The 25,237-nt window shown below is 31.1% G+C and overlaps 1 protein-coding gene across 5 annotated transcripts in view; it reads right to left on the bottom strand.

Moving 5' to 3' along the window:
* Positions 1-25,237, bottom strand: part of kcnt1b (potassium sodium-activated channel subfamily T member 1b) — a 166,607-nt gene that overhangs the window by 123,855 nt on the left and 17,515 nt on the right. Inside the window, exon 1 of one of the 5 annotated variants that reach the window (XM_056458740.1) lies at positions 1,543-1,892. The exons of the other annotated variants lie outside the window; for them this stretch is intronic. Coding sequence (XP_056314715.1) covers positions 1,543-1,688 — 146 coding nt within the window. The 5' untranslated portion in view covers positions 1,689-1,892. Of the gene's footprint in view, positions 1-1,542; positions 1,893-25,237 lie in introns of those variants that run through there. 5 annotated transcript variants of the gene reach the window in all.

Below are 25,237 nucleotides of genomic sequence, written 5' to 3'. Positions count from 1 at the left end.
GGATCAGCAATAAAGAAAGCATTGTGAACTGTTCATCTGCCTATCCAAACCATAATGACAATATCATTTGCATGCATTTAGATGATGTATTCCACCTTTATTAGGTGAACGCAGCTTCATTTAATAATCATATCCTGAATATACAATAATATTCATTCATTCATTTTCTTTTCGGCTTAGTCCCTCTATTAATCAGAGGTCGCCACAGTGGAATGAACTTATCCAGCATATGTTTTACATAGTGGATGCCCTTCCAGCTGCAACCCAACACTGGGAAACACCCATACACTTCTGCATTCACACACATACACTACGGCCAATTTAGCTTATTCAATTCACCTATAGTGCATGTCTTTCGGAGCACCCGGAGAAAACCCACGGCAACACGGGGAGAACATACTAACTCCACACAGAAATGTCAACTGACTCAGCCGGGGTTGAACCAGCGACCTTCTTGCTGTGAGGCGATCATGCTACCCACTGCGCCACCATGTCGCCTCAGCATTACATGACCACAATTATTATTTTGTGTTATATTGAACCACTTATTGATTTAGATTTACTCAATTCCAGGTTAGATTCAATAACATTTGACAATGAGACATGGAGAATGTATGATATATGGTGTATTAGATTAAATATGAACTCAGAATGTAGACCACACAGAGCAAACGTGGGAATCAAAACACATCGAAGCTTGTTCACCAGCTCTTAAAAAGCCACAGGTAACTCATTTGTCTATGAGGGCTCAATGTAATTTGCGCAAAGCGTCATATTTGACTGTCAAATAAGTATCTGACACAGAAAATTAGTTGAGGTTTCGTTTAGTTCAGCAACTCAAAAGTGAACGCTGGAGGTTTGGCATTAGGATGCTGCATTAAATCAATACTTAAACTATTTAATAAGTTTTATAGGGATAGTTAATCCAAAAATGAAAATTCTAATATTATTTACTTGTTTCAAACCCTTACGGGTGTCTTTCTTCTAATAAACACAAAGGAAGCTATTTTGAAGCTATAGAAACATGTAACCATTGACTTCCATAGTATTCCTATGGATGTCAATAGTTACAGGTTTCCAGCTTTCTTCAAAATATCTTCTTTTGTCTTCAAAAGAAAAAGGAAACTCATACATAATGAGTACATTTTCATATTTTGAGTGAACCATCCCTTTAAATGTAATAAAAAGCTAACTGGATGACTAGAGGTCTTCCAGAAAGATGCAGCACACTGTGTCAGTCATGTTAAATTATTCATTTTATAGTTGGATCCATGCAATCTTTGAGGCAGATTAATATAGTATTATTCGTATAGGATCGTGATTAACCCGAATATTCACTGATATGCACTCATGCAAGCTCCACTAAACACGAACTACAGTATATTTTGTCGTTTCATCAATCATAAATCGACATTAGCGCCTCAGCTGTGAGTTATTCTCAGTGAATGTGGCGCGTGCTGGAGGATGCTGCAGTTTTGTTATCAAACAGTGACACATACACACACGCACACACACATGCTGTTTGAAGCGGGACTGCGGTACCTTTGGCCAGCATCGCTCTCAAAAGACCCCATGGTCCGGACGGGCACCGCAGAATTGAGCCAAATGTGCTCGAAAGATTTCCTGGCTTCGGTCTTCACGTCCGAATCGATTTCAGACGGCGACTCGGTTCTTTTGGCACCTGCCATCTCCTTCTTCAGATTCACACAAGTTACTACCAGCAGAGATGGACGGGGAGTCTGTCAGCGCGCGCTCATGCTTCACTTCACCGTTAAATGCACCTGCTGGCGAACGCACGACGCCGAGGATGGAAATAAAGCAACACACACTCACACACACTCGTGACTGAAGAAATTGAGCTTTGGTGTGATCTCAAGACTCTCCGAGCTCAACTGCGCAAGTCCCGCTCAGAAGTGTGTCTGTATCGGATCACATTACCACATCAAAAAACCAAGACATCAAGCATCGCCTCACAATAACGGCTAAATAATGCCACATTAACCTATGACATGAACGGAGAGATGAAAGGTGAAGATAATGACCAGTAAACATCACGCGTTGTCTCTGCAGTTGGATGTATTTGGTCATAAATGGACTGAATTTAAGGTTATTCACATTAAAGGTTATATAATAATTTAGCTGGTTGCCATTGTGTTGCTATGCAGTTGTTCTGTAAATGTTCTGGTTAGTATAGTACATTTCTCACTGGTTGCTACACTATTTACACTTGCTGTTGGCTTTTTTGAAAACACATTTGATTGGATTGCTTGATTTTGATGTGTCTGAACAGTTATAAAAGACCAGTCATTGCTTCTTAATCTTTGTGCACTGTTTAAATTGACTACCATTTTGTTATGTTATGGATGAAAACATACACGGAATTAAACTGCTGTAAAATTGCATCAGATAAATATTTTTTTCAACTTTATTTTGCATAAATCTGTTAATCAACCTCAGTCCTGATCAAAACTACTAAATTGTTTAGAAAATTTACAAGATTTGAACTCTTTAATTGCCAAGTTCACAAATGATGTCACTGATTTGGTGAAAAAAAAACACATAAAATGATGTATTTCCAATATAAAAAGTAATTGTGGACTGGATTTTTTTTCTTTTATCACAGTCTTGGACATGTGAACGATTAGTAACAACATTGGCTTTAATGCATTGTTACATTTTCATTTTTTCTCCCTAATTTACTGTTGGTGGCTGTTTTTGCCCCATTGACTTCCATTATAACCACATTTGATGGTGCATAAATACACAGTCTTTGTTTTTGTTTACTCCATGTAGTTCTGAGAGCTGAGAAGCATATTTAGATTTTCTCACACACATCAAGGTAAGTGCGCAAAGGTCACTCTCACATACTTTACTCACACACTTTAATATAATTATATTATATTATATTAAATCCATTATTTCTGGATTTAATATGGAGTATAACAACAAATTATACTAAAGTATCATTTATTGTTATACTCCATATAAAATCCAGAAATTAAGCTTTTTTTGCACAGGCCTATCTAAAGGGTTAATGGTGCCAACTGATGATCAACAGTAAAAAATACAAATTTTTACCTCTTCCCAACAAGGAAAACCACCAACAATCAAAAATGCATAATTATATGGTGTCATGAAATTTGGCAATTAAAGAGTTAAAATCCCGTAATTTTCTAGGGAATTTAGTAGTTTTGATCAGGACTGAGGTTGATTAATAGATTTATGCAAAATAAATTTGAAAAAAATATTTATCTGATGCATTTTTACAGCAGCTTAATTCAGTGGATGTTTTCATCCTGAACATAAGAAAATGGAGTTTTTTTTTAATTCAAAGCATTTTCTCAAAATAGATGTCAAAATAAGATTTGTCAGCAAAAATCATCTGCTGGCTGAAACACAGAAAACGTTATTGCCAAATTAAGACACAGAATCATAAGGGTTAAACCTCACAGGACAAGTTGTTGAAGTACTACTGCCAGACAGGATATAAACGTTACCAGCACAAGTTTGGTTTGAAAGGTGAAACAAAAATGTAGTTTTCAGAGTATAAGAAACATATTTTTTCCATTGACTAATTTATGTTCTTATGCAAAATAATTCAGTGGCTTAATAACACCAAAAAATAAATAAAAGATTTTATTTTGTCTATAATTTACAGCTCTATTTTAAAAGGAATAGTTCACCCAAAAATGAAATTCTGTCATTGTTTACTCATCCTACACTTGTTCCAAACCGGTCTGAGTATTTCTGTAACTTTCTAACACTGAAACAACATATTTGAAAAAGATATTTGAAATTGGTAGCGATTGGCTTCCATAGTACTGTATTTGTTTTCGCTAATATGTCAATGGCTGGGCGACATGAGGTCAGCACTGTTGCTTCACAGTAAGAAGGTCGCTGGTTTGAGTCCCGGATGGGCCGTTTGGCATTTCTGTGTGGAGTTTGCATGTTCTCCTTGTGTTGGCGTGGGTTTCCTCTGGGTGCTCCGGTTTCCCCCACAGTCCAAAGACAAGCACTATAGGTGAATTGAATAAACTAAATTGGTTGTAGTGTATGAGTGTGTGTGTGAATGAGTGTGTATGGATGTTTCCCAGTACAGGGTTGCAGCTGTAAGGGCATCCTCTGTGGAAAACATGTGCTGGATAAGTTAGCAGTTCATTCCGCTGTGGTGACCCAGGATGAATAAAGGGACTAAGCTGAAGGAAAATGAATAAATGAACCTGGTTAACAATAATTTTAAGGATGTTAGTACTTGTTGAAAACATTGGTGTAGCAACACGATAAATTAACAAAATACTGGGATTTACCATAAAAATTGACATCTTTTTTATGATTTGTACTGCATGTTCAATGAAAAAATATTGAAAACCACAGCTGCCATTTTATTCCGTTTTTTTTTTTTTTTTTTTACAGTATATGTGTTTTTATCCCAATTGGTCCACTATATGTTTATTACATAGCCATCATGAGGCTTATCATGAGGTTTTTTCTTTTTTAAATATTTCCCAAATTATGTTAAACAGAGCAAGGAAATTTACACAGTATGTCTGATAATATTTTTTATTCTGGAGAAATTCTTATTTGTTATATTTCGGCTAGAATAAAAGCAGTTTTTAATTGTTTAAAAGCCATTTTAAGGTCAAAATTATTATCTCCTTTAAGCAAATTTTCTTTCGAGTCTACTGAACAAACCATCATTATACAATAACTTCCCTAATTACCCTAACCTGCCTAGTTAACCTAATTAACCTAGTTCAGCCTTTAAATGTCACTTTAAGCTGTATAGAAGTGTCTTGACACTTGTATCTAGTCAAATATATTTTACTGTCATCATGGCAAAGATAAAATAAATCAGTTATTAGAAATGAGTTATTAAAACTATCATGTTTAGAAATGTGTTGAAAAAATTCTTGAACAGAAATTGGGGGAAAAAAATAAACAGGGGGGCTAATAAATCAGGGGGGCTAATAATTCAGGGGGGCTAATAATTCTGACTTCAACTGTATAACACCATCATTTGGCGTAAAGATATGTTAATATTTTTTAAGGTAAGTGGTTGCTAACAATTTATATGGGCTGAATATAAACAAACAAATTAAGTTGAACATCATTAAATTTAATTTGTTTAAATTTAGCCCATATAAATTAATTGTTTGCAACCATTAATTTCCCTTCAGCTTATCCCTGATAAATAAAGGACTCGCCACAGTGGAATGAACTGCCAACTATTCCAGCAAATCTTTTACGCCCCGGATGCCCTTCCAGCTGCAACCCAGTACAGGGAAACACTCACACATTCTCACATTCACGCACACACCCATACACTACGACAAATTTAGTTCAATTATAGCGCATGTCTTTGGACTGAAACCGGAGCACCCGGAGGAAACCCACGCTAACATGGGGAGAACATGCAAACTTCACACAGAAATGCCAACTCACCCAGCCGGAACTTGAACCAGCGACCTTCTTGCTGTGAGGTGACAGTGCTAACCACTGAGCCACAGTGCCATCCTGTTTGCAACCAGCTATCTTAAAATTTTTTAGTAAATCCAATGAATAATTTTAGTGTGCAATGTGGACAAGACCTGCAACTATTTAAGCTTATATGTTCATCAGAAAATAATTGCACACCTATAAAATGTTCACCAGCCAATCAGAATCAAGAATTTATCGTTAAACTCCAACACTGGTTTATGAGCTGTCTGTTCTCCTTTTGAATATGACACACCAAAATCTTTCATGGGCTAACTCATAATCAAATACTGTACATCAAAGACCATACATTCATTCATTCATTCATTCATTCATTCATTCATTCATTCATTTTCTTTCAGCTAGTCCCTGATTATCAGGGATCGCCACAGCGGAATGAACCGCCAACTATTTTGTCATGTTTTTTACGCAGCAGATGCCCTTCCAGCTGCAACCCAGTAATGGGAAACACCCACACACTCTCACATTCACACACTCTTAACACTACGACCAGTTTAGTTCACCCAATTCACCTACAGCGCATGTCTTTGGACTGCGGGGGGAAACCGGAGCACCCGGAGGAAACCCACGGCAACATGGGGAGAACACAGAAATGACAACTGGGCCATCCGGGACTCAAACCAGTGACCTTCTTGCTGTGAGGTGGCAGTGCTAACCACTGAGGCACCATGCCACACAACATCAAAGACTAAATATCTTTTATATAAATAACATATATAACATGCATCTTTAAGACAAGTGACTATATATTGTAGAGAATGGAGTGGGAGTCTCTGCTCTCTGGCATTCTCTGCACTGAAGATGAAGATTACGTAACACTCGATTATGCGAACACCAGACAGGGAAATCCACTAGAGAAACATCACACTGACACCCTGTGGTCAGAAGAAGACACATTTTTCACATTTTTACACACATCTTCCGTGAGAAAGCGTTGTTGTTACAGACAGAGAGTTATTGATTTTTATGAGTTCAGGAGGTGTGAGTCAAACTCTGAATGAGCTCTGAATTTGAATCTTCTATAATATTCACACACCACTAACCAAAGCAATACTAAAAGGAAGAGCTGTGCTTTATTTTAGCTTAATTTAAGTTAAAAGTTCAATGTAAAAAACAATAATAATAATATTTAAATGTTTTGGCAAGGTCAAATTACTTGTGTAAAGACATAAATAAGTAAAAAATAAATAAATATATAAGTAAAAAATGAATAATCAAATAAGTAAAAAAAAAAACAAATAAGTAAATAAAGTAAATAAGTAAATACACATAATTGAAAACAAATAATTAAAGTAAAAATAAATAAGTAAATTAATTAATAAGAAAATAAATAAATACGCATATATAAACAAAAAAGTAAAAAAATATAAGTAAAAAAATAAATAAGGAAATAAATAAGTACAAGAATAAGGTAAATAAACAGATACACATAAATAAACATAAATAGGTAAACAAATAAAGTAACTAAATAAACACACATAAGTAAAACAAATAAAGTAAAATATCTAAATTAATAGGTAAATTAATTAATACATAAATAAATAAGAAAATAAATACACATAAATAAACAAACATAAGTAAATAAAGTAAATAAGTAAATAAATATATACACATAAATAAACAAACATAAATAGGTAAAGTAACTAAATAAACACACATAAGTAAAAACAAATAAAGTAAAATATCTTAATTAATAAATTAATACGCAAAAAAATTTGAAAATAAATAAATACACATAAATAAACAAACATAAGTAAATAAAGTAAATAAGTAAATAAATAAATATATACACATATATAAACAATCATAAGGAAATAATAAATGAAGTAAATAAATAAATACACACAAATAAACAAACAAATAAATAAAGTAAATAAATAAATCCACATAAATGAACAAACAGAAATAAAAACAAATAAAGTAAAATATGTAAATAAGTAAATAAATTAATAAGTAAATAAATAAATACACATAAATAAACAAACAAATAAATAAAGTAAATAAAAATACACATAAATAAACATAAATAATTAAATAAATGAAGTAAATAAATAAATACACATAAATAAAAAACAAATAAATAAAGTAAATAAATAAATACACAAACAAACAAACAAATAAATAAAGTAAACAAATAAATACACATAAATAAAAAACAAATAAATAAAGTAAATAAATAAATACACAAACAAACAAACAAATAAATGAAGTAAACAAATAAATACACATAAATAAAAAACAAATAAATAAAGTAAATAAATAAATACACATAAATAAACAAATAAATAAATAAAGTAAACAAATAAATACAAACAAATAAACAAACAAAAATAAATAAAATAAATAAATAAATACATACGCATAAATAAACAAACAAACAAGTAAATAAATAAATACACATAAACAAAGATAAATAAATAAAGTAAATAAATAAATACACATAAATAAACAAACATAAATAAAGTAAATAAATAAATACACACAAATAAACAAATAAAGTAAAAAAATAAATAAGTAAAAAATAAATAAACAAGTAAATAAATAAATTAAATAGAAAAGAAATATAAATAAATAAATAAATAAATCCTTCGGTATGGGATTAGTCTGCAAATAAAACACAATGTTGTGTGTTAAAATTAATTTACAGTTTTTATCGCTAAAGCGGGATATAAACTGCTCAAAGACAAAAGGTTTCCGGCATCAAAACAATTTTCATCTTTTTCAAACATTAGCATATGTCCTGTTTATTTTAAAATAAATCATCATGACTTGCAAAGTACAAAAACAATACAAAAACTCATTCAGAGTAACAACAATTTTTAAACTAAAAGTCCAGTCAGGCAAATTAAAAGTCTCCATTTAAGAATAAATGCAGCACTAAAATATTAATTACTAATACTAATACTAATAATAAATCTTCATGTGAAGAAAACATTTTTCAATATTTACAATATAATTGTATTATTACATATTTTTTTATATTAAGTCACAAAAAGTATATAATTTATTAACATGAACACATTGTTTACGTTGAACATTATTTTATCCATACTTTGACATCTTACTTCCAAAGTCATTTGAAACATAGAAGTATACCGTACTTGCATTTACAATCCTTTCAAAGTATATAAAAAATATATTTTTGTGAATGGCAAAATGAGGTCTCAGGGCGACATGGTGGCTCAGTGGTTAGCACCGTCACCTCACAGCAAGAATGTCACTGGTTCGAGTCCCAGCTGGATCAGTTGGCATTTCTGTGTGGAGTTCTGCCTGTGTTTGAGTGGGTTTCCTCCGGGTGCTTCAGTTTCCCCCATAGTCCAAAGACATGCGCTATAGGTGAATTGAATAACCTAACGTAAATTGGCTATAGTGTACAAGTGTGAATGAGTGCGTTTGGGTGTTTCCCAGTGCCGGGTTGCAGCTGGAAGGGCATCTGCTGTGTAAAACATATGCTGGATAAGTTGGCAGTTTATTCTTCTGTGGCACCCACTGATGAATAAAGAGACTAAGCCAAAGAAAAATAAATGTATGAATGAAAATGAGGTCTCACTATTGACCCACATACAGTAGGCACAGTAGATACATTTTGCTAACGCTGAGTTTGAGTTAGAAACTTTTAAAAACATTGAAGGTCTCTGAAAAAAATTAATTTTTAACAATTTAGTCCAATTTAATCTTGTGCTGATTGACAAAAAAAAAGCTTTGAAAACATCTACCATATTGATAAGTGCACATAAACAGCTATAAAAATATTTATTACAAACTAATAAATAAATATAATAATAATAATAATAATAATAATAATAATAATAATAATAATAATATTAATAATAAATGATTTTAAAAATAAATAACACATGAACAAAAAATATAAAATAAAAAAAATTTATTAATAAAAATAAACAAACAAATAAATAAATAATTATAAATAAACAAATAATTAAATATGAGTGAATAAATAAATAAATAAATAAAAAATAATAAATAAATTATATAAAAAATAAACAATGAAAATAAATAAATGAAAAAACATACAAAATAGTTAAAATAAATAATTAAAAATAAACAAATAAATAAATTATTATAAATAAACAATTAATTAAACAAATAAATAAAATAATAATAATAAATAAATAAATGATAATTAAAAATAAGCAACTAAAGAATAAATAAAGAAATGAAAAAATATAAAAATTATTTAAACAAATAATTAAAAATAAACAAATAAATAAATAAATAATGATAAATAAACAAATAAATAAATATAAATGAATAAAATAATAATAATAAATAAATGAAAAATAACAACTAAAAATAAATTAATTAATGAAAAATTAAAATACAAAAATAATAAAAAATAAACAAATAAATAAGTAATTATAAATAAACAAATAATTAAAAATAAATAAATAAATAAACTAATTAATGAATTAATTTGAAAAACAAATCTTTACTTTGACTGAATTACAAGCATAAAATGACCCCAATAGTAAATAAATAAATATCTACACTGTAATAAAACCCTAATTAAATTAATTATATATAAAATATATGACTGCATATAAAATGTGGTAGTTAATCTTAAGCCTTTAGTAAAACACATTAACTATATACTGTAAACCCACACTATTTATTCCCAGTCTCTCTTCTGGTGGATTATACTTATCTGTTGCTAAACACTAATTATCCAAAGGCAAGCGAACAAATGTTGCACGCACTCGAAGTCATAGAACTCACAGCAGAGCATCTGACAGAACTGAACACATTTCCCCATTGACGACAGCAGATGGAAGTCTTGAGTGCAGAGCTGATTTTCTGTCACTGCACATTAACACAGGCCTGAGAGCTGCACATTCCTCCTGCAAATCAGTGTGAAAGCCCATCAGGCCTAGTTAAATCACAAAAACACCCGACAAAACACACCATTGCGCCTCCTTTGAACACTCTTCTGCTGATTATATGCAGCTTTTCAGTATGTGATGACTGTTTCTTCTGCACTTCTGTTTGGATAAACTTCCATTTAAAAAAACTAAAAACAAATGATTTTAAATAATAAGTTGCTCTAAACAAGAGATGTGTTTGGCTTTGTTCTTTTATCCATCATGAGAATAATGTTACACTTGGTATTTTGCCGTGACGTTAGTATTATAAGCATATATCTGTGGCCGAAGCTCTTTTTGTTTTGTTCCTCTGAATAACACTCAACTTCATCATTCATTCATTTTCTTTTTGGCTTAGTCTCTTTATTAACCCATGGTCATCACAGTGGAATGAGCCGCCAACTTATCCAGCACATGTTTTACGCTGCGGATGCCCTTCCAGCCGCAACCCAATCTCTGGGAAACATCCATACGCACTCACTCACACTCATACACTACAGACAATTTTAGCCTTCCCAACTCACCTGTACCGCATGTCTTTGGACTGTGGGGGAAACAGCAGCACCCAGAGGAAACCCACGGGAACGCAGGGAGAACATGCAAACTCCACACAGAAACGCCAGCTAACCCAGCCGAGCCTCGAACCAGAGACCTTCTTGCTGTGAGGCGGCAGCGGTACCTACTGCACCACTGTGTCACCACACAACTTTAATGTTGAACAAGCAAATAAACAAACAAGCAAATAAATTAATAAATGACTGAATAAATAAATAAATTACTGAATAAATGACTAAATAAATGATGAAATAAATGAGTGCTGAATGAATGAATGAACAATGGAATAAATAAATAAATAAATAAATAAATAATAAATAAATGAATGAATGAATAAATGAATAAATGAATAAATGAATAAATAAATAAATATAAATATTGTAATATAATAATTATTATAAAATATAAATTAAAGGAAGATATGAATAAATGAATTAATGAATAAATCACTAAAGAAATGAATTAATAATAAAAGGCAGACATGAATGAATGAATGAATGAATACATAAATTAATAAATAAATAAATAAATATAAGGAAGATATGAATAAATGACTAAAATAAATAAATAAATAAATGGAAGATTGGCAGTTCATTCCGCTGTGGCGACCCCTGATTAATAAAGGGACTAAGCTGAAAAGAAAATGAATGAATGAATGAATGAATAAAAGGAAGATGTTAATAAATGAATGAATGATTAAATGAATAAATAAATGAATAAATACATAAAAGAATGAATGAATGATTAAATAAATAAATAAAAGGAAGATATAAATGAATGAATGAATGAATAAATAAATATATAAATAAATGAATAAATAATAAAAGGAAGACATAAATAAATGAATAATGAATAAATGACTAAAATAAATAAATACATAAATGAATAAATAAATAAATAAATAAATAAATAAATAAATAAATAAATAAATAAATAAATAAATAAATAAATAAAAGGAAGATTGACAGTTCATTCTGCTGTGGCGACCCCTGATTAATAAAGGGCCTAAGCCGAAAAGAAAATGAATGAATGAATGAATAAAAGAAAGATACAAATAAATAAATTAATGGATAAATGACTAAAATAAACAAATACATAAAGGAATGAATGAATGAATGAATAAATAAATAATAGAAAGATATGAATGAATGAATGAATAAATGAATGAATGAATGAACGAGTAAAATGAATAAATAAATAAATGAATAAATACATAAATGAATAAATAATAATAGGAAGACATAAATAATTGAATGAATGAATAAATGACTAAAATAAATAAATAAATAAATAAATGAATAAATACATAAATAAATCAATAAATAAATAAAAGGAAGACATAAATAAATGAACGAATAAATGACTAAATAAATGAATAAATATTCAATGAATAAATAAATGACTAGAATGAATGAATGAATGAATGAATGTTTTCACTGTTTTGTTCCTCTGGATATTGCTCAACTTCTGTAATATTGCCTGCAGAAAGACTTTTGGGCTGGTTTGTGGTTATTAACGGTCTGCTGAAAGTAATTTTCTAATTCAAATAAGTTGCTGTTAAATATTAGACGGATGAACTGTGAGGATAATAACGCCACATTGTACCCAATTTTTAAAACACTTCGCTGATTTTTTTTTTACAGTTTAACAGAAGTTTGGATGGATGGTAAGAATATGTATTCTGCTGTATGCACATGACTTAAATGCACACACACACACACACACACACACACACACACACACACACACACACACACACACACACACACACACACACACACACACACACACACACACACACTCACATACACTCACATACACGACAGAGATGGTACAAAGGACATCTAAATGAGAGGAATCATTCCTGGCTGTAATTTTGACATTTCATGGCACATTTCACAGGAAAATTGAGCATCTTAGTGTGGGGCAGAAACACTACAAAAAGAAAAGCATGAACAATTGACTGTTTGAAGTGAAGTAGATAAAAACAATAGCGAATACGTGTGGAGAAGCACTCAGAAGAAAGAAAGAAAGAAAGAAAGAAAGAAAGAAAGAAAGAAAGAAAGAAAGAAAGAAAGAAAGAAAGAAAGAAAGAAAGAAAGAAAGAAAGAAAGAGAGAGAAAGAAAGAAAGAAAGAAAGAAAGAAAGAAAGAACAAACAAACAACAAACAAACAAACAAACAAACAAACAAAGAAAAAATAAGAAATGAATGAATGAAAGAAAGAAATAATGAAAATAAGGAAGAAATGAATAAATGAATGACTACATAAATGAATGAATGAACAAACAATGAAAGGAATGAATGAATAATAACTGAATATATATAACTGAATATATAAAAAAAACGAATAAATTAATAAATGAATGAATGTAATTATATAAAATTATGAATGAATTAATAATAAAAAGAAAGACATAAAAGAATGAATAAATGACTAAAACGTATAAATACATAAATGAATGAATAAATAAATTAATTAATAAATGAATAAATAAATAAATAAAAGGAAGATTGGCAGTTCATTCCACTGTGGTGACCCCTAATTAATAAAGGGCCTAAGACGAAAAGAAAATGAATGTATAAAAGGAAGATATAAATAAATGAATTAATGAATAAACTACTTAATAAATGAATAAATACATAAAAGAATGAATGAATGAATAAATAAAAAGGAAGATATAAATGAATGAATGAATGAAAGAATAAATAAATGACTAAATAAATGAATAAATACATAAAAGAATAAATGAATAAATAAATAATAGGAAGATATAAAAGAATGAATGAATAAATGACTAAAGAAAAGAATAAATAATAAAAAGAAGACATGAATGAATGAATGAATGAATGAATAAATGACTAAAATGAATAAATAAATAAATAAATAAATAAAATGAAGAATGGTGGTTCATTCCGCTGTGGTGAACCCTGATTAATAAAGGGACTAAGCTGAAAAGAAAATGAATGAATGAATAAAAGGAAGATATAAATAAATGAATGAATGAATAAATGACTTAATAAATGAATAAATACATAAAAATGAATGAATGAATAAATAAATATATAAATAAATAACTACATAAATATTGAATGAATAAATAAATAAATGACTAAAATTGATGAATGAATAAATGAATGAATGAATGGTTTTCACTGTTTTGTTCCTCTGGATATTGCTCAACTTCTGTAATATTGCCTGCATGTAATAATTATATAAAATTATGAATGAATTAACTCAATGAATGAATGAATCATAAATAAAGAAAATGAGAAAGAAATAAATGAATGAATAACTAAATAAATGAATAACTAACAATAAAAAGGAATAAAATGACTAAATAAATGAATAAATAAATGAACAAACAATGAAAGGAATAAATGAATGAATAATAAAGTAATAAATGAATAAAAGAAATAATCATATAAAATTATGAATTAATTAATTAAATAAATTAATGAATAAATAGAGCAAATATGGAAGAAATATATGAATGAATGAATGAATGAATGACTAAATAAATAAATGAATGAATGAATGAACAATCAAAGGAATAAATGAAAAAATAATTGACTAAATAAATAAACCAATAATGAAAGAAAGAAATGAACGAATGACTAAATGAATGAATGAATGAATGAATGAATGAATAAATAAATGAACAAATGAATGACTAAATAAATAAATAATGAACGGAATAAATGAATACTAAATGAAAAAATTAATAAATAAATGCATGAAAGAAATAATGATATAAAATAAATGAATGAATGAATAAATAAAAGAAATAAAGAAAAAGAAGGGAAATGAATGAATGACTAAATAAATGAATGAATAAATGAATGAATGAATGAATGAATGAATGAATGAATGAATGGACTAAACAGTGAAAGGAATAAATAAATTAATGAATTAATAAATAAATGACTAACAGGAATGCATAAATAAATTAATTAATTAATAAATGAAAGCAGAAAATAAAGGAATGAATGAATAAATAAATACACAAATGAATAAATAAATCAATAAATGATTAAATAAATAAATTACTAAATAAAATAAATAAATAATGAAAGAAAGGAATAAATAAATAAATGAATGACTAAACGAATACAATTTAATAAATAAATGAATGAATAATTAAATAAATAATTTAATAAATAAATAAATAAATAAATAAATAATGAAAGCAAAGAAGAAATAAATGAATAACTGAATATTTTTTTTACTGTGATAAACAGCAAACACTGACTGAAGTTAACACTAGCCATATATTAGCACTCTTTAGTACTAAAAAATTAGATGGAAAACAAGTTCAATCATTCTGAGGTTATTATTTTTTTAAAAACAGCACCTCCAGGAGAATGAAGGGATACAGACAGAGCAAGACACGAATAATAAACAGCAGCCGTGTTATTACTGCATGTTATTTAGTAGGGAAATGTCTGCCTGTAATTGCAATGCAATCATCGCTATACTCCAAAAATACCAAAGAGATTTCTTGCCTAATCTCTTAATAGGCTGCCATTCTTCAGTAAGGGGGACTGAATAATTAATCAGGGACATGATATTGCACTGTCGACTGGCATCTCTCTTCTTTTTTATTATTATTTTTAACTAGTGATTTGAAATGAACATGAACAGAGAAAGACTCAGAGAAGTACTCGGTTTTATTGATGTTTTGATCACAGTTTTTGCATAGGACTTAAATAACAAATGAGGCAGACAGCCTGTTTAAACCGAGATATCATAGTGGTTCTCACTAATAGAAGTTGTCATGGTCACAACACACACTCAGCAACTACTACATTGTTTTTTATGGTCATGAGGTGTGATGGGCACTCTAAAAAGGGCCATATCAACACCTCAAAAAAAAAAAACTAGGTTGCACATTAATTTTCAATTGTGTGCACTTACAGTTGGAGTCATAATTATTAGCCCTCCTGAATTATTAAGCCCCTGTATATTTTTCCCCGAAATTTCTGTTTAGCGGAAAGAACACATTTCTAAACATGATAATATTAATAACTCATTTCTAAGAACTGATTTCTTTTATCTTTGTCATGATGACAGTAAAGAATATTCGACTAAATATTTTTCAGGATACTAGTATTCAGCTTGAAGTGACTTATAAAGGCTTAACTAGGTTAATTAGGCTAACAAGTTAGGGTAATTCATTGTATAACGATGGTTTGTTCTGTAGGCAATCAAAAAAATATGTTGCTTAAGAGGGCTAATAATACTACCCTTAAAATGGTTTTAAAAAATGAAAACCTGCTTTTATTTTAGCCGAAATAAAACAAATAAGACTTTATCCAGATGAAAACATATTATAGGAAATATAATCCTATAATATCTTTTTGTTGACATTACTATGGATCTTTTTAGTTGTTTCCCCATCAGTTATGTACATTAGAGATTTATTTTACATCTAATGTTGATGAATTTTTAATTTTATGCGTGTTACCATACTGGTGTTTAGTAGCTGTGTGACTGACACTGAGCGCCTTCTATACACTGATAGACTTTTCTGCTTGAGGGAAAAGTTGATTGTGATGAGCATTGGTTCATTATGTAACTTTCTCATCACCACCTGCATATGGGTCTGCTAACATGTCTAACTGTGTAACAAAACATGTGTAGATGTTGGTAATTCAAAATACAGACATATTACCTCTATAAATTAATAAAATATGGTAGTTTTACGGTTTGTAGCGTATTTTTAACGGTAAAGTACTGGCAACCACAGCTGCCAGTTTTTTACCGTATATTTTACGGATTTATTTTTTACAGAGTACGTCTTGTATATGATACTTGTATAATGTCCATTGTAGTTTATTAAATCTGATAATCAAAGACACAAGTCTGTGTATAATAACCCATTTCACTTCACATTTATAGTGATTTATGTTTTTTAATATATAGATCAAAATTATAGATTTGTAATATTAATATATTATTAATTATAAGGCCATGACCAGCATTTCAGGTCTGGCCATTTCCAGGCTGGTTTCCAGCCATTTCCAGCCTGGCCTTAGCTGGTCAGGCTGGAAACCAGCCTGGAAATGGCCAAAACCCTTCTAAAACCAGGCTGGTCAACCAGCTAAAACCAGCCAACCAGCCTAGACTGGTTTTTCAGCAGGGTTTATATAATTAAATCATTTTATTTTTAATGTACAGTGAAACCGATGAATTGGTGGTAAGGTTATAAAGTACACTGCTGTTCCATTTCAAGAAGTACCCGACTTGTGTCCTCGCGTCCTTGGTAGTTCGTTCTTTCAAGTCTGAACTTGGCAAGTCTGAACTACTAAGGACGCAAGTCCAAACTTTGCATATTGGTATTGAGAAACAGCCACTGTAACATGACAATGCTGTTTTTAAATGTATCCACATCGAACAGCGTTTTCAAACAAATACACTTTTGTTTCCTAGAAACGCTGTCTCAGTGTGGACGGAAGGCAAAAACGGAGAGAAAAATATGCGTTTTTAAACTAAATTACTGTGGACATGGCATGAGAAAGTCTTTTGTGTTCACAGTTCACATACTCCTGACTGTACTTACCCCCCAAGAGCGGTTTTGGAAATGATGTGCCTTGAGTAAGCACTTTTGGAATTAAATCAACCCAAAGTTCAGGATTAATGTGAAGATGAGCTAAACTTGCTTTCTGGAATACACCTCTGTAGAATCTCATATAACACAAAGAAGATTAAGATATATGTTTACAAATCTGAACCCTGCTTTCAAATGTTTGTAATTTCAAGACCCCTAAAAACAAGTGTAAACAAAGCTTATTGAAGGCAAGCCTGAAATGATTAGCTTAATGGCTAATGCTAATGCTGTGGCAGTACACAGAGCATGAGACCAAAAGCCAAAACCCCTCTAAAACCAAGCTGGCCAACTAAGGCTAAGGTGATTGGCTAAGATGTGCTTTAAATGACCAAGTTAGCATTACGGCTTTTCCAATAGTAAGTAGCGCAGACATTTTCATCTCATCCATAGTGATAAAATCTTTAAGTGTTAATAAATGGCTAAAATTGTCAAATTTTAGCTGTTGTGTAATATAAAAACCCCAAAACTTACAATCAAATGTGCACAATATTTATGAGGTTTCAACACTAGCTTCATATTTATTGTGACGTTTCTTTTTGGTCCTTTTTATGGTTCCAACTTGATGTGTGAAATAGATCGAGTTCATATAAAATCACCTGTTGGCACTGTGTAATATGATACTGCAATATAAAATGAGATTAAAAGAAAGCAGCCTTATTTTCTGGTGATGTGGAAATTACTCAAGCTGTAATGAGGGGATTGAAATCTCCACCTCCACTGAATAGCTCTTCTGGCTCACCTCGCAGACATCTCTTCACACACGTTCTCTCGCTTTCACTATACCTTCATTAAAACAGCTTATCACATTCGACAGCCAGGGCTTCAACAATGTCGGCTAATTTAATTGTCAAGCCAGAGGTCTCATTTGCAGCACTGCTACAATCTTTTATTTGGGGAAGGGAAGCGTCAACAAATCAGACTGGATCCTTTGGAAAAAAATACACTGATTATTGCATTAACAACAAACGGGTTTCTAAAGGTTTTGACAGGTGTTGGATGGCTTAAATCTATTTATTAATCCAAATTTATGTGGCCATGATATAATCATACAAGTTATTTAGAATTTTCAGAGGAAAATGTAAATTATGGATGCCAGGTTAAAAGTTCGGGGTTGAGGATAAATAAATAAAATTAAAAACAGTAAAAAAAACACTAATGAAGATTATGCATTTAAATGATATATAAAACACACACACACACACACACACACACACACACACGCACACATACATACATACATACATATATATATATATCTCAACACAATCTCACGGCAATTCGTAACTTCTAATTCATAATCCACGAATTCGTACGATCTAATTCATACAATTTAGTTCGATTTGCTCATCCCCCAATGACGGTTGGGTTTAGGGGCGGGGTTAGGTGCCACGCCTCCCTTTTAAAATCGTACAATTTCGTACGACTGAACTCATACGAATTCGTACGAATTAGCCACTAAACTGACAAAATGCAAAATATTTAGGTTTTCTCGTGAGATCAGGCTGATATATATATATATATATATATATATATATATATATATATATATATATATATATATATATATATATATATATATATATATATATATATATATATATATATATATATATTAATTTTAAACATTAAATTTAAAAAATAGCTTAACTGGTAAATATATATTCATTGTGTTTAGAGTACAGAAATGGAAAGTCACACTCGAAAACACTTTTACAATTAAAAAAGAAACAGTACGTTTTTTCTTAACGTCATGCTTACTCATGTTTTTCAGCTCAAGATTTTATTCTGTGATTCTTGTGTTCATGTTTGCTGCTTTAGTTGCTTGTTTTGTTTTTATCACTAGCATGTTGTCAAAGTAACACATTATGATGCATACCTGTGCCATGTTTTACCTTTCATATGAACACACGACATTGTCAAAGCTGTTATGTTCTTTTCTTGAAATATAAAAAATAAGAGCGTAGTTGCTTATTCAACAAAAAAGCTAAAATAAAACAGTAATAAAAACTACTACTCAATATGCATACAATGTTTTTATATTAATGACCTGAGTGTACATTTTGGTTTTCAGTTCAAGACTTCTTCCTGTTATTGTGTTTATGTTTCCTGTTTTAGTTGCTTATTTTGTTCTTGTCGCTAGCTTGTTACCATAGTAATTCATTATTCTGCACACCTGTGCCATGTTTGTTTTTTATCATTTCAATAGACGAGATTGTCAAAGCTGTTAGACTATTTTCTTCACGTTCAAAAAAATAAATTAGTTGCTTATTGAACAAAAAGTGAAAAACATAACAATAACAAAAGCTACTACTCAATATGCATACAAGTCCTTCACATTACTGACATAAAATGAGACATTTGCCACACTTATAAGAACATTCTGGGCATACAAAGTTAAAAACACGATTTATAAGAGCAAGAACAAGTGAATGCAGCTCAACGCAGCAGGTAGTTTTAGCGAAAGATGGATATTCTGACAATAAATGGCAGTCGCCCACTCGCCGTGATGCAGAGGCTACTTTGGCCTTTAGTCTAGACTGCATCACAGGAGAAAACAGCTGAAGAACGGCCCTAAAGCTCCCTCACCTTTCTTTCTCAGATTAGCACACTGCAAAAACACCTCCACACTCATGCAGTCATATTGACGTCATTTCGCAGCCTCCAGACTCATTGCATCATAGCTAAAAGATTATTAACTTCATGCTAGAAATATACAGCAATACAGGATTGAGCATAAATGAGTACACCCCTCACTGATCTCTCTTTTAATTTAATACTTTCTATATAGGATGATTTACGATAATATATGTGTGCATATACAAGGCATGGGACAATAACTGTTTTCAAGGTATACTGCGGTTTGGAAATGTCAAGGTTTTAAAACCACCTAAATTTTCTGTAATACCGTTCCTAAGGTATGTGTAAGATTTTTTATTTACTTCTTTATTTGTTTGTTTTTTAGGACAACAGTATCTCCAGCAGAAAATATACCCAAAGATGCCGTTTTAAATTGTAAAGAAATCTGTGTTTTTAAAACTAATGAAGTCAGCAGAAGTCAATGATTTATTTTCATTATTTAGCCTGACATGTTTACTGCTCCAAAATATTATAAATCTTTCAAAAAATTAAATATATTGTGTTTAAAGGGGAAAAAAGCTTTAGTTTTTTACCCAGACATTTAAAAAGAATATATTTTAGAGCAGTAATCACAATACCGTGAAACAGTGATATTTTTGTCCAAGGTTATCATACCGTCAGAATCTTATACCGGCCCATGCCTAGCATATACACGTTAGATTAGTCTGTTTAAACAGAAAATTATCCAAAGATTTGTACACCCAAATTAGTACATGTTTGAGAAAAATATAAAAAAATTTATAATCAATAAAAATATCAAATGTAGTTTAAATTGTGTATTATTATTATTATTATTTTTTTGCATTAACTCATTTGAATTTAAACGTATTATCTTTTTATTCCTAAACATGTTAGGTGACCAAACTCTTACTTTAAAGGATATAACGGTTTAATAAAACAGTTTTTTAAAATGCATTACAAATTATTGGCTATATCATCAAAATGGTTGTTATTATTGACTTGGTCATCAAAAGCAACAGGACTATAATCTGACTACATTCACACCTGCAGATCTGTTTGACCAGGCTCTTGACTAAAATTAATAATATTAAATAGAAAATAAATGTAGGGTGCCGCGGTGCCGCAGTGGGTAGCATGATCGCCTCACAGCAGGAAAGTCGCTGGTTCCAGCCTCGGCTGGGTCAGTCGGCATTTCTGTGTGGAGTTTGCATGTTCTCCCCGTGTTCTCTGGTTTCCCCCACAAGTCCAAAGACATGCGATACAGGTGAATTGTATGCAAAAATTGGCCGTAGTGTATGTTTGTGAATGAGTGTATGGATGTTTCCAAGTGATGGGTTGCAGCTGGAAGGGCATCGATTGCGTAAAACATATGCTGGATAAGTTGGCGGTTCATTTCTCTGTGGCGACCCCAGATTAATAAAGGGACTAAGCCGAAAATAATGAAGTGAAGTAAATAAATGTTCAATTACTTAGACTGATCACAGACCGATCGGTTTGCTTCACAAGAGATCAATGTGTCATCAGGAGCTATGGCTATTTATTTGGACTCATTCGTATGTGCAGCTGGAAGGGCATCGACTGTATAAAACATATGCTGGATAAGTTGGCGGTTCATTCCACTGTGGCGACCCCAGATTAATAAAGGGACTAAGCCAAAAATAATGAAGTGAAGTAAATAAATGTTCAATTACTTAGACCGATCGGTTTGCTTTACAAGTGCTCAATATGTCATCAGGAACTATGGCTATTTATTTGGATTCGTTCGTATGTGCTTATTTTCATCTAAATAAACCATCACCATTTACTGGCATTATAGACCATTTCAATGTGGTGATGTCATTGGTCCTTGAACATTTCCTGCATGTTATCAAACTATTTCATAACAGTAACAAGAGGTAATTCAATCATAACTTAATGTTAAAACAGTTATCATAATATTATTTTTCAATATGTGGCTCTTTTGCAAGCTATAGAAACTACAAATGTAAAACAGAAAATACGTTAGGACCATTGTTTTTGTTTACATCCCTCATAATGGTCTTTGAATCACAAAGGACCGTCGATTCAGCTCAAAATCGTCTTTAACCTCTTGAGGCCCAAGGTGTTTTATACATGCATTTTTTTATTTCTCTTTGCTATTTGGGCTTATTGAAACCTAATTAAAATAAAAATCTAAGTATCATCTATTGATATGATGTACTTTTAGAGAAAAATTATTTCCATATGTGGACTCGTGGTCCGAATTTACATAAAACACTTTTTTCCTGAATGTTTTTTAATGCATATTTAACATAGATTTTTTTTGCTCTTGCTTCGACTATCAGAGAGTAACCTACAACTTGGATGACCTGTAGGTGAGTAAATTAAGAGGATTAACATTTTTGAGTGAACTTTCGTTGAAGAATTATGTTAATATACTGGACAATGAAAGTCACTACACAAATTTGTATTTCAGTTTAGAGAATCTGAGCTCTCAGATTTAGAATGTGGAAGTTTATCCACTCCTCCACAAAAATATATGAATCTTAAACTTGTGTTACCAACAAAATATTTGGCAGATACAGTTGAAGTCAGATTTATTCCTCCCTTCTCTGATTGTCTCTTCTTCCAAATATTTACCAATTGATGTTTAACAGGGCAAGGAAATTCTCAAAGTATTTTTGATAATATTTTTTCTTCTGGAGAAAGTCTTATTTGTTTTTATTTCGGCTAGAATGAAAGCAGTTTTTATTTATTGGTTTAGGTGACCAAACTTTTATTTTAAAGGATATAACGGTTTAATAAAACAGTTTTTTAAAATGCATTACAAATTATTGGCTATATCATCAAAATGGTTGTTATTATTGACTTGGTCATCAAAAGCAACAGGACCATAATCTGACTACATTCACACCTGCAGATCTGTTTGACCAGGCTCTGGACTAAAATTAATAATATTAAATAGTAAATAAATGTAAGGTGCCGCGGTGCCGCAGTGGGTAGCATGATCGCCTCACAGCAGGAAAGTCGCTGGTTCTAGCCTCGGCTGGGTCAGTTGGCGTTTCTGTGTAGAGTTTGCATGTTCTCCCCGTGTTCGCGTGGGTTTAATCCGGGATCTCTGGTTTCCCCCACAAGTCCAAAGACATGCGATACAGGTGAACTGTATGCAAAAATTGGCTGTAGTGTATGTTTGTGAATGAGTGTATGGATGTTTCCCAGTGATGGGTTGCAGCTGGAAGGGCATCGATTGCGTAAAACATATGCTGGATAAGTTGACGGTTCATTCTGCTGTGGCGACCCCAGATTAATAAATTTTAAATACCCTTCTAAAGTCAATATTATTAGACCCCTTACGCTATGTTTTAGTCTACAGAACAAACCATCATTATACAATGACTTACTTAATTACACTAACTTGCTTAATTCAACTAATAAACCTAGTTAAGTCTTTAAATGTCAGCTTATGTAAAATATTATGTGCTGTCATCCTGGAAAAGATAAAATAAATCAGTTATTAGAAATGAGTTGATGATTAAAACTATTAATGTTTAGATGTGTTGAAAAAATCTTCTTTCCATTTAACAGAAATTTGGGGAAAAAATACAGGGGGGCTAATAATTCAGGGGGGCTAATAATTCAGGGGGGCTAATAATTCAGAAGGGCTAATGACTCAACAGTATGATTAAAACACACAACATTATCATCATCATCATCATCATAATCATCATTATCAACATCATTAAAAATAATAATACATCGGATTGTTTAGATCCGAATGCCACAGTACATTTGCTGCTGTTAATGCTTCTATACTGTCATTTTGGCAAGAAAGAACGTCCTCAGTCCACTTCAACTCCCACACAGTATATGGGTGAATATATAAACGCACATAAGCAGTGAAAACGGGATGGACAGAAACTGAAATGGAAGAAACAGTGATGAAACCGAAAGAGAGGTGAAATAATCAGAGGGAAAGGACCTCTGGGTAACCTTAGAGATAATAACAGGACTTACCACACACACACACACGCACATAATTTATTAATGTCTACAACACACACAAACACACTTCCCTACACAATATCATAATTGAAATGACAGCAGCATGTGAAGATTCCTGATTTCACAGCACGTTAAAGCATTAGCCTTTGACTCACACACACACATACACACACACAAGCTCTAATGAAAAAAGGAGATCAGCACCAAACTGCTCAGCCATAAACTGAACTACAGGATAAAACATTTTAGTGTAACTATTATTACATAGTTAACTGCCAAATAAAAATGGCATGAATCATTCAGATAATCTGCACTTAATGTATTTATCTTCTAGATTTTTTTTTTACATTTATGAATTTTGCAAATGCTTTAATCCAAAGTAAACCCATGTACAGATGAAGTCAGAATTATTAGCCCCCCTTTGAGTTTTTTTTTCTTTTTAAAATGTTTCCCAAATGATGTTTAACCGAGCAAGGAAATTTTAATAGCAAGTCTGATAATATTTTTTCTTCTGGAGAAAGTCTTATTTGTTTTATTTCAGCTAGAATGAAAGCAGATTAAAAAATTTTTAAGTTGGCGGTTCATTCCATTGTGGCGACCCCAGATTAATAAAGGGACTAAGCCGAAAAGAAAATGAATGAATAAATGAGTATGTGACTACATTTTTTATCTACTCTACCACATGGTGAAGCAACAATTTCACTTCCAACAGGATCATAACAAAGACTCAACATAGGCCTACATTAGTGTGGGCAGATAGTGATTTAAATAGATTGACTCATTTAAATTAGGATGTAAAAACAATTTATATACTGAATAAAACTGCTAATTCACTCTTTTCCAGCAGGTGGCGCCTATAGAACAGCAGCGATAACAGTGTTGCCTTGGTTATTGCAGACAAAACTGCGTGACGTCAAATCTAGCAGGATGTTATCGATTTCATAAACTACACACAGCACCCCAATGAATTAAAACTCCCAATATTCTCAGATTAAATTCAGGCAAGCTTTAGCTTATAACTATACATTGTACAATAAAAAAAAAGATAAATTCAATACCTTGTATATAAACAGCATTTAATATTTTTTCAGATTTTTTCCCTCTCTAAATCAGGGGT

Source organism: Danio aesculapii, chromosome 5, assembly GCF_903798145.1.
Source record: "Danio aesculapii chromosome 5, fDanAes4.1, whole genome shotgun sequence".
In the NCBI taxonomy this organism is placed as follows: domain Eukaryota; kingdom Metazoa; phylum Chordata; class Actinopteri; order Cypriniformes; family Danionidae; genus Danio; species Danio aesculapii.
Note: the sequence above shows the minus strand (reverse complement) of the source record. Positions and strands in the feature narration are given on the sequence as shown.